The following is a 12682-nucleotide window of genomic DNA, read 5'->3' on the forward strand; positions in this document are numbered from 1 at the left end:
CCCTGTTGAGTGCAGCCCTGCAGCAGGTGGCTGGGGCTAGCATCCTGGAGCGCAGCCCAGCCCAGCCTGCCCCATGCAGATCCAGGGGCACACGCCTGCTCCCATCCCCTCCCAGACCAGCAGTGAGAGCTGCTGGAGGAGCCATCAGAAAAGCAGCTCTCAGACCAGCAGCGTGAAGTGGAGGGTCGTTCCCCCCCCCCCCCCCCCCCCCCCGAGTCCTCCATCTCTCCACCCTGGCTGGGTAGCTTGTCCCAACCACAATCCTTCCGTTGCTGTGGGACATTGATCTGCCCACCTCCGCCCACCAATCTTCCCTCTAAGGTGTAGCAATCTGTGAGCACGTTGCTTTGGTCCGTTCCTGAATTGGTCCCTCCTCCCCCTTTAATATTAAATATTACACTGTGTACCGGATGCATTCTTTAATATTAGACTCAGTCTATTATTTTGTTAGATGTTTTTCTTTAAAGGCTCAATTCTGCTTTTAATTTGCATTATTGTAAATAATAGAAGAAACTAGCTGTACTACCCACGTGCTACCTTTTAATCATGTCTCTGTGGTCAAGATTAAGGCTTAATACTTAAAACTGGGCAAGCATTTGAGTACTCTGTCTTCAGTTACCAAAGAGCTGACTTTGTCTCCAGTACCTTTGTTACATGAAGTGTGTGTACCTCCCTGTCATGTCTCTTAGACCCACATGCAGGTTGCACACTGCCTGCTCCCCACCTCTGTGCCTCCATGCAGCCTTTGAAAGCGGCATGGCGCCATGTGCGTCCCGCCGCTGGACAGCTCAGGCAGCAAAGCACATGGCATCAGTTTCAAAGGCTGCAACGAGGCGCAGAGGCAGGGAGCAGGCAGAGCATGGAAGACCCGTGGGGCTGCTGGGTTTTGGCACAGAAGCTGTGGGGTTTGCAGCACAGGGATGAAAGCTAAGATTAGGGAGAAGCTGGCGGAGCTCCGGACGAAACTTGCCCGAAGGGGCTGGGGAGCAGAGCAGGTCCCTGGAGCCTGGGTGGTGCCTAGCTTAGCTCCTGCCTTGCCTTGGGGAGGAGCCACTGCCTGCCCCACGCTGCAGGCATGGAGGAGGAAGGGGCAGAGGCAATGACTGCCCACTGATCAGCAGCCTGGCTGGGACTACGCTCTCCTTCCCGTGGGAATGCTGGCCTGGTGAGTGGAGCAGAGCAGCGTGGCCCGGCTCCTATGCAGCTGAGCAGTAAGTGTCCCGCACTGGTCCCAGTGCATGGCATTAAAAAGTTACTGCATGGAAAGATTTTTTACTGTGCACGGCTGTGCACACATGCAGCTTAGAAGGAACCTCACCGCCCACCACAACAGACTTACCAGCTGGAGGCAGCAATGTCCAGTGTCATCGAGGACTGCCTGTATAGTCTATGGCAGAATCTCCGAATTGGCTGAATCGAATCACTGTCCCTCCGAATTGACCGAATCTGAATCCTAAAGCAAATACTTGGTGCTTTGCACAGGCCTACCCTTTATACAGCTTAGTATTTTAACCCCTCTCATTTGGACTTGCTGTCCTAACTTTTTAAACAGTTGGTTCATCAGATGACCATCCAGAAACAGTTTGCACCCTTTGCAGGAGTTCCATTTTAAAACTGGGGCAAATAAGTTTCCATTAAATAAGTTCCAGAGTGGTATCCTGGCATTCTTTTGGAATTATGAAAGGTTAGTAAAGATTAATCCTGTTCAGTGTCTTCAGGAATATTTGCTGCTGCTTAGTTCTGCATTCCAAAGCCCGAGAGTTGGCCTATGTAAGTACTTGAATACAGATATTATAGAAGTAGGGGTGCATAATATAAATTTTGGGGGCCAATACCGTTATTTAAACAGGCATATCAGCCGATATCAATCAAATTCCTGATTCAGCCGTGTGCAATCTGTTGTGGAAGGGGCATGGTGGGGGAGGGGGCAGGTGCTACCCAGCCAGGGTGGGGCAGGCCAGGGCGCAGAACAGAGCCATGGCTTGCGGGGGGAGCAGCTCCCACTGCTGCATGCACCCCAGGGAGGGCATGGGGGGCGGGGGGGGCAGGTGGGCTGCAGCTGCAGGCTGGAGCTAGGGCTGCATCAAGCTCTTCTTGGCAGGGGGACTACGGAGGGGGCTGCAGCCACCCCAAATTTGGCCATAATGCCACTCCCAGTGCTGCTGCCGCCTGCCCGGTGCAGCCCTGCTTCACCCTATCTCCACCCACATGCCAGGAAGAGCTGGGGCTGCACTGGGTAGGCAGCAGTAGTGCTGGGAGCAGCTGTACATTTGAGGCTACAGTGAAAGTTGGGGTAGCTACAGCCCCCTCAGTAGCCCCACTCCCAGCACCCGTCGAGAAGAGCCTGGCGCAGCCCTGGCTCCAGCCTTCAGCTGCACCCCACCTGCCCTGCCCCATGCAGATCCAGGGGCAAATACCCCACCCCATGCCCTCCTGGGGTGCATGTAGTGGTGGGAGTCCCCCCGCCCCCGACCACAGCTCCCTCCCACATCCACCCCCCACCCCCCTGCTGCGCGGCACCTGCCTCTGCCCCCTCCCTCCCTGCAGCGGGTATTGATCTGCCCCCACTGCTCCACCCCACACCCCACCCCAGCTGCACAGCACCTGCCTCTGCCCCCTCCCTCCCTCACTGCAGGAGGTATTGATCTGCCCCCCCACCCCTTCCACCCAAACAGACTTACCAGCTGCACACAGCTGGGCTCTGCTCCTCGATGCCTGTGTGTTGCAGTGTGGCTGCATGCATGCACGGGCATTTATCAGCCATTTCAGGCCAATTTCCAATGCAGCCAATTTTCTTTATATCAGTGCCGATCCGATATTGGACTGATGCATCAGTGCACCTCTGTATAGAACCTATCTGGGAAACTGCCAACATTTCAGTCTGAATTTGCTGAAGACTGTCCTAAAGCAATGATCTTCAGTGACTATTTTATTCCCAGGCTCATATATAAGAGAATGTTACAGAAAAATACAAAGGTAATAGTGGCAGGGGTTTAGGTTGTAGCTGTGTTGGTCTAAGGACAGAGGCAGACAAGGTTCCTTGGGTGAATTGGATATCTTTTATTAGACCAACCCAAATGGTTGGGGAATAGTTATTAAGCAAGCTTTTGGGTTCAAAAACCCTTTGTCAGACTAAGGAAGCTTCAGCAGTTGGTGTGTGCTCTTCCTGGAGGGAAAATTCATTCCCTCCAGGAAGAGCACACACCAACTGCTGAAACTTCCTTAGTCTGACAAAGGGTTTTTGAACCCGAAATCTTGCTTAATAACTATTCCCCAACCATTTGGGTTGGTCTAATAAAAGATATCCAATTCACCCAAGGAACCTTGTCTGCCTAAGGTAATAGTGGGGGATTGATAACCTTGATAAGAGTTTGAGTTCGAAGTGCTTGCTTCTAAACTTGCTGTAAGTTCTAAACTACCTCTTGCAAAAGCTGGACTAGGATACAGGCAGACCTCCAGCTTCCATGGCAATTGAAAAGCTCTATTGCAAGGAGCCCTAGGTGTTTTCTGTACCCTTAATATTCCTAAGGGATATCAGTCTGATTCACTTTTTCTATTCCTTTATCACAGCTATTGCTGAAGATCACTTTTTCCCCTTATGCAAAAGCTTCTGTTACCTCTCTTTGAATGCATTATCTCATTGGAGGATTGCAGGGGAGGTGACATGCAGCTGGCTATAGCAGTTTTTGAATCTGTTCTGCATAGCAGGCTGGCAGCAATTTAGTATGCTGTCAATGAGGGTCTGTGGTTGCTTTAAAGGTGAATGCAAAGAGGGAAGTACTTGCCCTCATCTAGGAAGTAGTAGTAGAAATCAGCTCCCTGTGAGTGCAGGATTTGTAACAAGGGAGAATTATACAACCTTGTCAGCTCATTGCTGGGCATAAAGGTTGCTGTAATTTTGTTATGGGAACAGTTTACTGCATCTCCTACAGGCCTGCTGTGTACATCCAGAACAGTTGTTAATTATCCGAGTCTGAAGAGCTGTCACAGCGCCAATTCCTTTCCTTTTATGGGTGCTGGAATAACAGCAGCGCAGGTGTTTTGGGGTTTTTTTTGAGAAGTTACAGCCATTTGGTTTCTCTGTATGGAGGCAGCTAGTCCTTCTGCAAAGGAAGGATAGTCCATAACTAGACTGGTTCATAAGTAGGACCCAGTTAAACCAAGTACCATTATGAAAATTGTAGTTTTTCACTAACAAGTTTACATGAGCTCATTGCTCAGAAGAAAACCAGGTGGAAGCATTTATAAACTGTTGGACACCTGCCTCCCTCTCCCCACCTATTCCTTTAAACCTGCTTCACAAGTCAGTGCCTCCAGCTAGATAGACTGGTCCTCTCTATGATGAAGCCAAGTGCTCTGGCGTAGTGGTTTCTTAAACTTAATCCACACTCAGTAGCATGTTGTAGGATTTGCTACTTTCTACCTTTCAGGGAGCTTTTCTGCCTGAAGTGAAGCAGTGATTACACAAAACTTTGAAGTATCTGTTATTTTCATGGGTGATAAAGAACCCAGCTCTCCCTCAAAGGGTCAGCATGTGTCCTGGTTGTAAGCCAGGAGGTTTGATTGGGTTTCTTTTGGATTTTTTTCACCAGATGATAGCATTTGCTGCTTCTACTCACACTCAGATGTAGGGTATGTTAAATTACCTGCCATTACATATTAACCTTACAGAGTAATTCTAAGGAAATAGGATTCCTATTCTAACAAACTTGTTAGAATCTAATCCAAACCATTCAAAATTACTCAACTGTGATGTCTACTGAAATGTGTTTTTATTCTAAATTCTCTCTCTTTTAAAGAGAATATTTTTTAAGCATGAGGTATGCATATTGGTATCATGTCAGTGATATTTCTCAGTATTGATGACCCTCTCTCAAACATGTAATATAGAAGTCAAGGGACCTGACTGTACCATGTACCCTCTACTTTGGCTGATGTTAGTTGGGGCTGAGCACTATCAACACCATGTAGCCTTGAGGGCTATAAAAAGTGCTGCGTTTTCTATAATGCCTTACAAAATTACTAAATTGCACTGCTGAAAGTTGATCTTTTCTCACATTTTCTTTTCAGAGGAAAAAGTAGCTCTGAAGAGGGGAGAGGATCTAGAAATAAGCAAACGCATACAGGATCCCAGTTGCATAAACATGACTAACAGATTAGGTAAAACACATGAGGAAAACAGAACTTCAGTTTTACCTCATTCATTGGTGATAGCTAAGCAGCTGAAATCCTTGGAAGTTGATTTCTGGGGGGGGAGGGTGCTTATTCTACTCCTTCACATTCAGTGACAGGTGTTTAGCTCCTGCTACCTACCCCTGCTCCCAAGAGAGAAACACTCAGAACCTAAGTAGTTGTCTAAATTAAATTTCAACTTTATTATAAAATTATAAACCAGAACTCTGTACCAAAACTAGTTAGGTTTTATTTAACCTTTGTACCCACCACAATTTTTGAATGAAAGAAAAATGTAATAGAAACCATTTCAAATAGAACATTAATTTTCAAAATATTTTAAACAAATGTGCACATTGTACATAAAGCACTTAAATATTTTCATACACTTTTATCTTTATTAGTTTTTGATCAGTATATATTCTTTTGGGTTATGAATCTGCTTCCTCTGGATTTTTTTAAGTTTGAATTTATTTTAAAGTGAGTTGTCATACTGCCTCACACTAAATAATCCATTTCTGCAAAGGAGGAAAGAATGGAAATTAGTTTCAGTATAAGTATTAGGAAAGCAAGCTGCACGCAATTACCTCATTCCTAATAACATTTTTTTCCACTGATCTGCAAGTTGGCTTATCTGTTGTAGAAAAATAGGCATAGTAGCCTTAGAATGGCTTGTAGAGAGTAGATGAAACATATGTATTCTTAGGGGAAATATTCCTTTTGCCAAGACCCCTGTCCTGAGCTTATTGCTAAACATGATTACACACAATATTTTCACAGTGCATTTGCTAGATCAGAAGTTTTCAAGCCTCTCAGTAAGTACAGTCTATGCATTTTGGAAACTGCCATAGAAACCCTCTTCAGTGGCAATGACAACAGTAATGGTTTACGTTGAAAAACTGCTAGGAAAATCATGCATCTTTAATGTAATACAATTTAGTAGCTGGAAACAGAGGAGTGCCTGGTACTCTGCTAGAGCACTGAGTCAGAAATTGCAGAATATCCAGAAGTAGCAGCAAGGAAGAGAAAGAAGGGTAAAGCTACAACTGGCATATTCACCATAGACACTCAGGTAGGAAGGAGCCTGTCCATTCTTTACATGATTCATCATTCTGGTTTCTGTATAATCCAAAAACACCATCTAACATAGATGTTGCATAAACTCCAGCCTCAAATTTCTTTATACCTAGACTATGGTATGTATGTATAGCTACTAACCAAGAACTAGTTTTTCCTTATTCTAAACTGAAGAGACCCTCCAAATCCATGCATTTCCTGGAGTGGAGGCAGTGCTGCTGATGTACAGCAGTGTTAAATGAATTTGCATAGTTAGACAGCTGATAACGTATATTGCCAGCTGTTATTGCAAACATGCATGGATCTGCAATAGAGGCTTCTTTTAAGTATATCTTGAGTGTTGTAGAGGCTGGGAATGGATACATGTCCACACACACACACACTCTCTCTCTCTCTCTCTCTCTCTCTCTCTCTCTCTCTGAATACTGATGTTCTTACATTCACAATTCAGGAAAATTTGAGACAGACTTCACTGATAAACTCTGCTGCTACACGCAAGATAAATATCCTGAAGCAAAGTTAAATCTAAATGGCCCAGGTGGCCTTTTGGAATAAGACACCAGTGTGCCCATAACTGCTGGGGAGAAAAGTTATTTAAGGCATTAGTACTGGATTATTCTGAAAGCTCATATTTTGCTGCCAACCAGTAATGAATGGCATATTCCCAAGACATACCTTGTAAGACCATTTTTTAACTTCATAGTGAGTGCGGGTGAAACCCACAATGCAATTCAGTATGGATTCACAAGGGCTTTCCAAACTGCAGTTGTTTTCAGAAACTTGGGATTGTCATAGAAGTATATTTGAATGATGCTATAGCCCTTCCATTACCAAGGGAGAAGTTATCTTGTGCCATTCAAAAAACCATCTCTATATTTGACAGCACTTGAGAATGGTGGAATAGAGTGAACTGGTATCCTGTGGCTCAGAGGGAGATGAAGGAGGCTAGGCAGTGCTAATCACTTTAACTGGAAGCAACAGACAACAAGAAATTAAAAGAAAGCAGTTAGGGGAACGTTCCTAAGGCAGGGAGAACGTCTCCCTACACTTTCCTTATTTCAGCATCACTTTGACAGATTCATCTCTACACTGTATGAGATGTGCAGAAATACATTGTCCAGGGCTTCATGTGATTACAATGTTAGAAAAAAATCCCTATGCCAGGGGAAGGTGGATTTTTTTCCACTTGTGCTCAGGCAGTGCATACGCTGGGCAAGTTGGTGCCTAAGATAACTAAGAATCAGTTCAGTTACCATGTAGGCAAGGTACTACTCTCAGGTCTTCTACAAAGAGGAACCAACATAGAACAAAACATAGGAGCTTGCATCCAAGACAAAACACTGGATTCAGGTGTGCAAGAAGCCAGGTGAGATGTTGTGCCTCTTTGCTGTCTTACATAGAATATTTAATTTCTTAAACACTGAAGCTTTCCTGCCTCCTTTCCACATTAAAGCAGAGCAGGCACTTCTCGATTCTGCTGAGCTAGAATTAAACACATTTGGAATAGGAAGAAGGTAACACAGAGGGGGGCAACATTCAGCCTGGCCTGCAAGCATTAGAAACTAGAGCTTAAAGTAAAGTTATATGTTCAAAACAAGGAACAAGCTCAACCAAGATTGTGTTCCCTGAAAATAAAAATATCACCGGAGGTGATTCACAGAGCAAGTGAATAAGAGAAGCAGAACGGGAACATTCAATAGCAGCAAAACAAAACAAAAAAAAACTGTTGTGTGTGGAGAGCTCAGTCCTCATTTATTATTTGCAGAGGAAATAACAAGCCTCAGAATCTGGTCTTTGTGTTGGGAAGCCAGTGACTGTTTATCCCCCATCACCAGTTGATCAAGCTGCTCTCACAGGCTGTTAGTTATTTCTGTGTCTGATGCTGTTATTAGGCTCCAAGGAGTCCAGGCACTGTGGTGTATAGCAATGTGGTGGGAATGACGCATCCAATCACGGCTTCAATATGGAAAATTTCCCAAGCTTCCTCTTGCCTCACCTCTCATGAACTTCAGACATCCTGTGAGGTCTGAGCGCTAGTCTTGGACCTTCAACTATGTGTAGAGATTTTAACCATTTCTCTAACAGCACATGAGGCTTTAAGGCAACACTGGTCTTACGTGCTTTCACTCAGGACTTGAAGACATGGACAGCTCTTATCACGTACTGCCGGCAGATGGGACACTCATTCATACGCTTCCCACACTTGGTACAAGTGACCATATGGCCACATTCTAGCAGGACACAGTCAATTGGTGAATCCATGCAGATTTTGCAGAGATTCTCTTCAGCACCAGGAAGCCCAGTGTTACCTGAACAAGCTAAAGATTAAAAGGCAAGTATTAGACTTGAGGAAAATGCATCATAGCGTTAAGGACAAGAGTACATGAGTCAGAGAATACAAACTTTATTACTGACTTCAATATCAAATTATGCTTAATTGCCAATGTTAAGAAGCATCATCTTCTGCAAATAATGTGTAAGCATAACTGGAATCTGAGTAATCCTGCTCCTATACTTGCACTAGTGCCATGTGAGACTGCTTGTCTGGCAGGGAGCTGGAAATTTTTGCCTAGAACAAAATCTTTTCTATATTAGAGCATGCAACAACTCCTAGTGCTGAGAATTTTTCTACAGAGCTAACATTTTGAGAATCAACACCACTTACCATTTTGATCACCAGTGTCAGAAACTGCATACAGGAGGGGAAAAAAAGAGAGAAGTTGCATTATTTTGTGCAATAAACAGGAAAATCCTAGCAGAGGGGTGGGCAATTATTTTGGCTGGAGGGCCACTTAATGAATTTTGGTGAGCTGTTGAGGGCCACAATGTGGTCACCAGCTTGGGACTGGAAATCCCACCCTCTAACCCCTGACCTTTGCTACTGGAAGTCCTTCCCCTTGCCCCCAGAAGTACTCCTTTTGGGACGGGGAGGGGAGATTGCCATCTTGGAACCAGAAAAAAACCCAAATCATATACCAAAAATCAAACGTCTACTATACCATTTAAATTTTATTTTAAAAAATATTCTTGTCCTCATTTATGTGTGTTTGCATAGTGTAGAGTAGTGCATAGTGTAGTGTAGAGACAATTGCATAATAACTAAAAATAAAATCTTACTTTTGTATACTATGTGTGGGATGTGGTTGGAGGGTGGGTGGATGTGGGTGGGTGGGTGGGTGGGTGGGTGTGGGGTTTATCGGGGTGGCTGTGTGGGGAACAGTGTGGGGGGGGTGTGAGAAGGCATGGTGTTTGGGGGATGTGGTTGTGTGTGTGTGCAGGGTGTGGGTATGGTGAGGTATGTGTACGCCCCCCGCAACATGTCTCCCCCCCCCCATGGTGCACAGCCCCCTCTGCCAGTGGCAGCAAGCCCTCAGGATGCTCATGGCCTGCACAGGAGGGGCCCCATAGCAGCACACGGCACCAGCCAAGTCCCAGGAGCTGCACGTGGCAGCAAGGAGCAGGGCCAGGCCAGCCCTGCTTCATTGTGCAGGCTCCCTGCGGCTCATGTGCAGCTGCTGGGACTTGACCAGAGCCATGCGCTACTGGGGGAGAGCCCTACATGATGGAGCTGGCAGCCTGGCCCCACATGCATTTCCTGGGACTTGGCCAAGGGAGCAGGGCCTAGTCTGCCTGCCTCCATCGCACAGGGCTTCCCCCAGTGGCACAAGTCCTGGGAGTTGCATGTGAGCTGCAGGGAGCCATACACAATGCAACAAAGCTGGCCCAGGCTTCACACTTCCGCTGACCTGGGCTCTGCACTCTCACTGCCCCACCAGGTGCGGGCCTCGTGCTCCAGACTCCTGCCCACTGCTACTTCCCTACCTGTTGCCCATAGTACTGCAGCAGTGACAGGAGGAACCACTGGAGAGCAGGGGAGCCAAGCAGTTCCCTGGGTGGCTGCAGCAAGGACAACAGGAGCTCTGCCCAGAAGCTGTGAGCACTGGCTGGGGCTGGAGCCCTCTTGCGGGCAAGGGTAGGAGCACAGCACATTGCCTCAGTGGGAGGAGGCAGGGCTTGATCCCACGTGGAGTGCAGCAGGGGCAGCCATGGACCAGGTCAGATATAATTAATTGATGGGAGGCCATGGGCCGGATGGAATTTCCTGGTGGGATGGATGCAGTCCACAAGCAGTATTTTACCCGCCCTTTCCCTAGGAGATGGCTTGCTTCGAGTCTTTTGGCTTTGTATTTTGTAAATCCAACATGGTACATTTTTGGAAAGGTGAGGGCAACTGGTATGGAGTAGCTATTATTTGGTTAGATTATTAAGACATTTTTCCTTTCATTGAACATATATAGTTAGGATGTTACAAAGCAAGATGACCATCTTAAATGTATATGGGCTGTTATTTTGAGATTTAGTCAAATAAGTAGTTTTTGGCAGACCTAAGTCCCAGTTTCACTGAAAACTGTTGAGATATTATAGGTATTTGAAGACTGGTATCAAATCCCTCCTCAGTCTTCTCTTCTCCAGACTAAATAACTCCAGTTCTTCCAGCCTTTCCTGATAAGTCATGCTTCCCAGCACACTAATTATTTTCGTTGCTCTGTGCTGGCCTCTTTCCAATCTGGCCACATCCTTCTTAAAGTGTGGGGACCAAAACTGGAGACAGTACTCCATGTGAAGCTTTAGAGGATTAGAAAAACTCAGCAAGTTAAAACAGGTTTCTTATCTTGAAAGTGATATTCTGTATGCTCATTTTGTAAGTAAATAGCTGTTTTTTAACTCCACCCTTGAAACTTCACTTGAGATCTAAGAGTCTAGCTGGGTTCTTTCCTGCAGGCTTAATTACACCTGCATGAATATCTACATCATTCCACTGTCTTCCAGTTCACCTCTCAACAATAACCTATGCAACCCCTTTACTGTCATGATACATATAGGCGCACCTTGTTGGCACTCAGTCCACAAATCAGTTAATGAGAGACAAGAAGACTTCAGTCTAACATAGCTGCATGTGCTCTGCAGCCATAAGAAAAGCAAGAAGCCCTGCTGTTGCACAATGGAGCAGTCGCTTTACAGATCCAAACAACATTAATGCTCAGGTCAACAGGCACGAGCAATAGCAAATATAGTTTAGCAACATGATGTTGTCTTCTTCCTGATCTGATTCTCTCATTGGCAATGAACAGATAGGAAAACTGTTCCCTTTGACCTGCTGCCTTCTACTGACTGTTGAAGCAGCTTGTAAAACTGACGACTCTTCCACCTTACCCAGATGCTGAAGGTCTCTCTCTCTGTAAAGGCGAGTCACTCTTTCCATCAGTTCCCACTTCTCACAGCAGCCTTTATAGTTGACAAAGTTGCGAGCAAGAATTTCTTTCAGCTGTCTTACAGACAGCATGTCAATGTCTTCAATGCTTGTCAGGTCAGAGAGAGAGGCCCTCCGTCCCTGCATCAGGTTATCCTCCGAGTCAACAGACTAAAACAGAACAAAGACAGGACAATGTTTGGTTTCACAGGCCACCGACATATGTGAAGAAACAAAAATGCTTTACCAGAAAAGGAAGCGCACCAGTTTGACCCAGCTTCCCAGCCCCTGTATAGATCAGGCAGTGCATCATCCTGATTGAATCAGCTTTTAGATAAAAGCTCCAACCCCCCTGATGAAGCGCCCAATCTATACAGAAATTGGGCAAGCCGGGTCAAACAAATGTGATGCTTCTTCTGGGCATACACTGTGCTCATCATGGTGGGAACACCAAGCTGAAAGTAAAGTGTTGGGTTTTTTTTCATGTCTGTCAGCAGTCACAATATCATGACAATTTAAAGCAGCTCTCAATACTTTCCTAGCCAATACTCATCCATGGAGGTATACTATCCCTCATGTACTTTATTCCATGAATCCCTCTAGTTATAAGAAATAAGTTCTACTCTGATATGTAAGTCCCTTTTATTGTTTTAGGGCGCCTATACACGAGCACAGAGCGTGCTCCAATGCACTGGAATTCCAGTGCATCAGAGTAGATTCAATTAATCGAGTCTGTGGGAGCATGGCAACTGCCACACTCCAGCAGCCTCCTGTGTCCCCACGCTTAAAAAATGGTGGTGGGGGCATTTGAACTAAAGCTTGTTGAACAAGCTTCAGTTCAAGTGCCCCCACTGCCAATTTTAAGCGCAGGGCTGCTGATACAGGAGACACAGCAGCACTCTAATTAGAGTGGCTCTTGGAGCCAACTCTACTTAAAGTGCCATCCCACCCCCCCAACCCCTGGAGCACATGTAAAAGTGCCCTTAGTGTCCAGTGACACAAAGTTCTCTGCCTGTAGGGACATCCTGTTCCTCTCTGCATAAAGAGAAGTTTTCTGGTGACTCTATTATGATAGCTATTTTGCTATCTTATTACATGGTTACAATTCTATACTTGCTGAGTAATGGACTAACACAACTCAACAGAATCCACCCCCCATCTCTGTGCGATTCTAGCACATAC

General features: G+C 45.7%; 1 protein-coding gene across 3 annotated transcripts in view; it reads right to left on the reverse strand.

Moving 5' to 3' along the window:
* Window positions 1-5348: 5348 nt before the first annotated feature.
* The window catches only part of RFFL (ring finger and FYVE like domain containing E3 ubiquitin protein ligase), a 72129-nt gene continuing 64795 nt past the window's right edge, over window positions 5349-12682 (reverse strand). For all 3 annotated transcript variants that reach the window (XM_059717398.1, XM_014595956.3, XM_059717397.1), the window contains exons 5-7: window positions 11464-11671; window positions 8915-8938; window positions 5349-8567 (exon numbers count right to left, since the gene is read on the reverse strand). In XM_059717398.1, coding sequence (XP_059573381.1) covers window positions 8377-8567; window positions 8915-8938; window positions 11464-11671 — 423 coding nt within the window. In that variant the 3' untranslated portion in view covers window positions 5349-8376. The remainder of the gene's footprint in view (window positions 8568-8914; window positions 8939-11463; window positions 11672-12682) is intronic.

Source organism: Alligator mississippiensis, chromosome 14, assembly GCF_030867095.1.
Source record: "Alligator mississippiensis isolate rAllMis1 chromosome 14, rAllMis1, whole genome shotgun sequence".
Lineage (NCBI taxonomy): Eukaryota > Metazoa > Chordata > Crocodylia > Alligatoridae > Alligator > Alligator mississippiensis.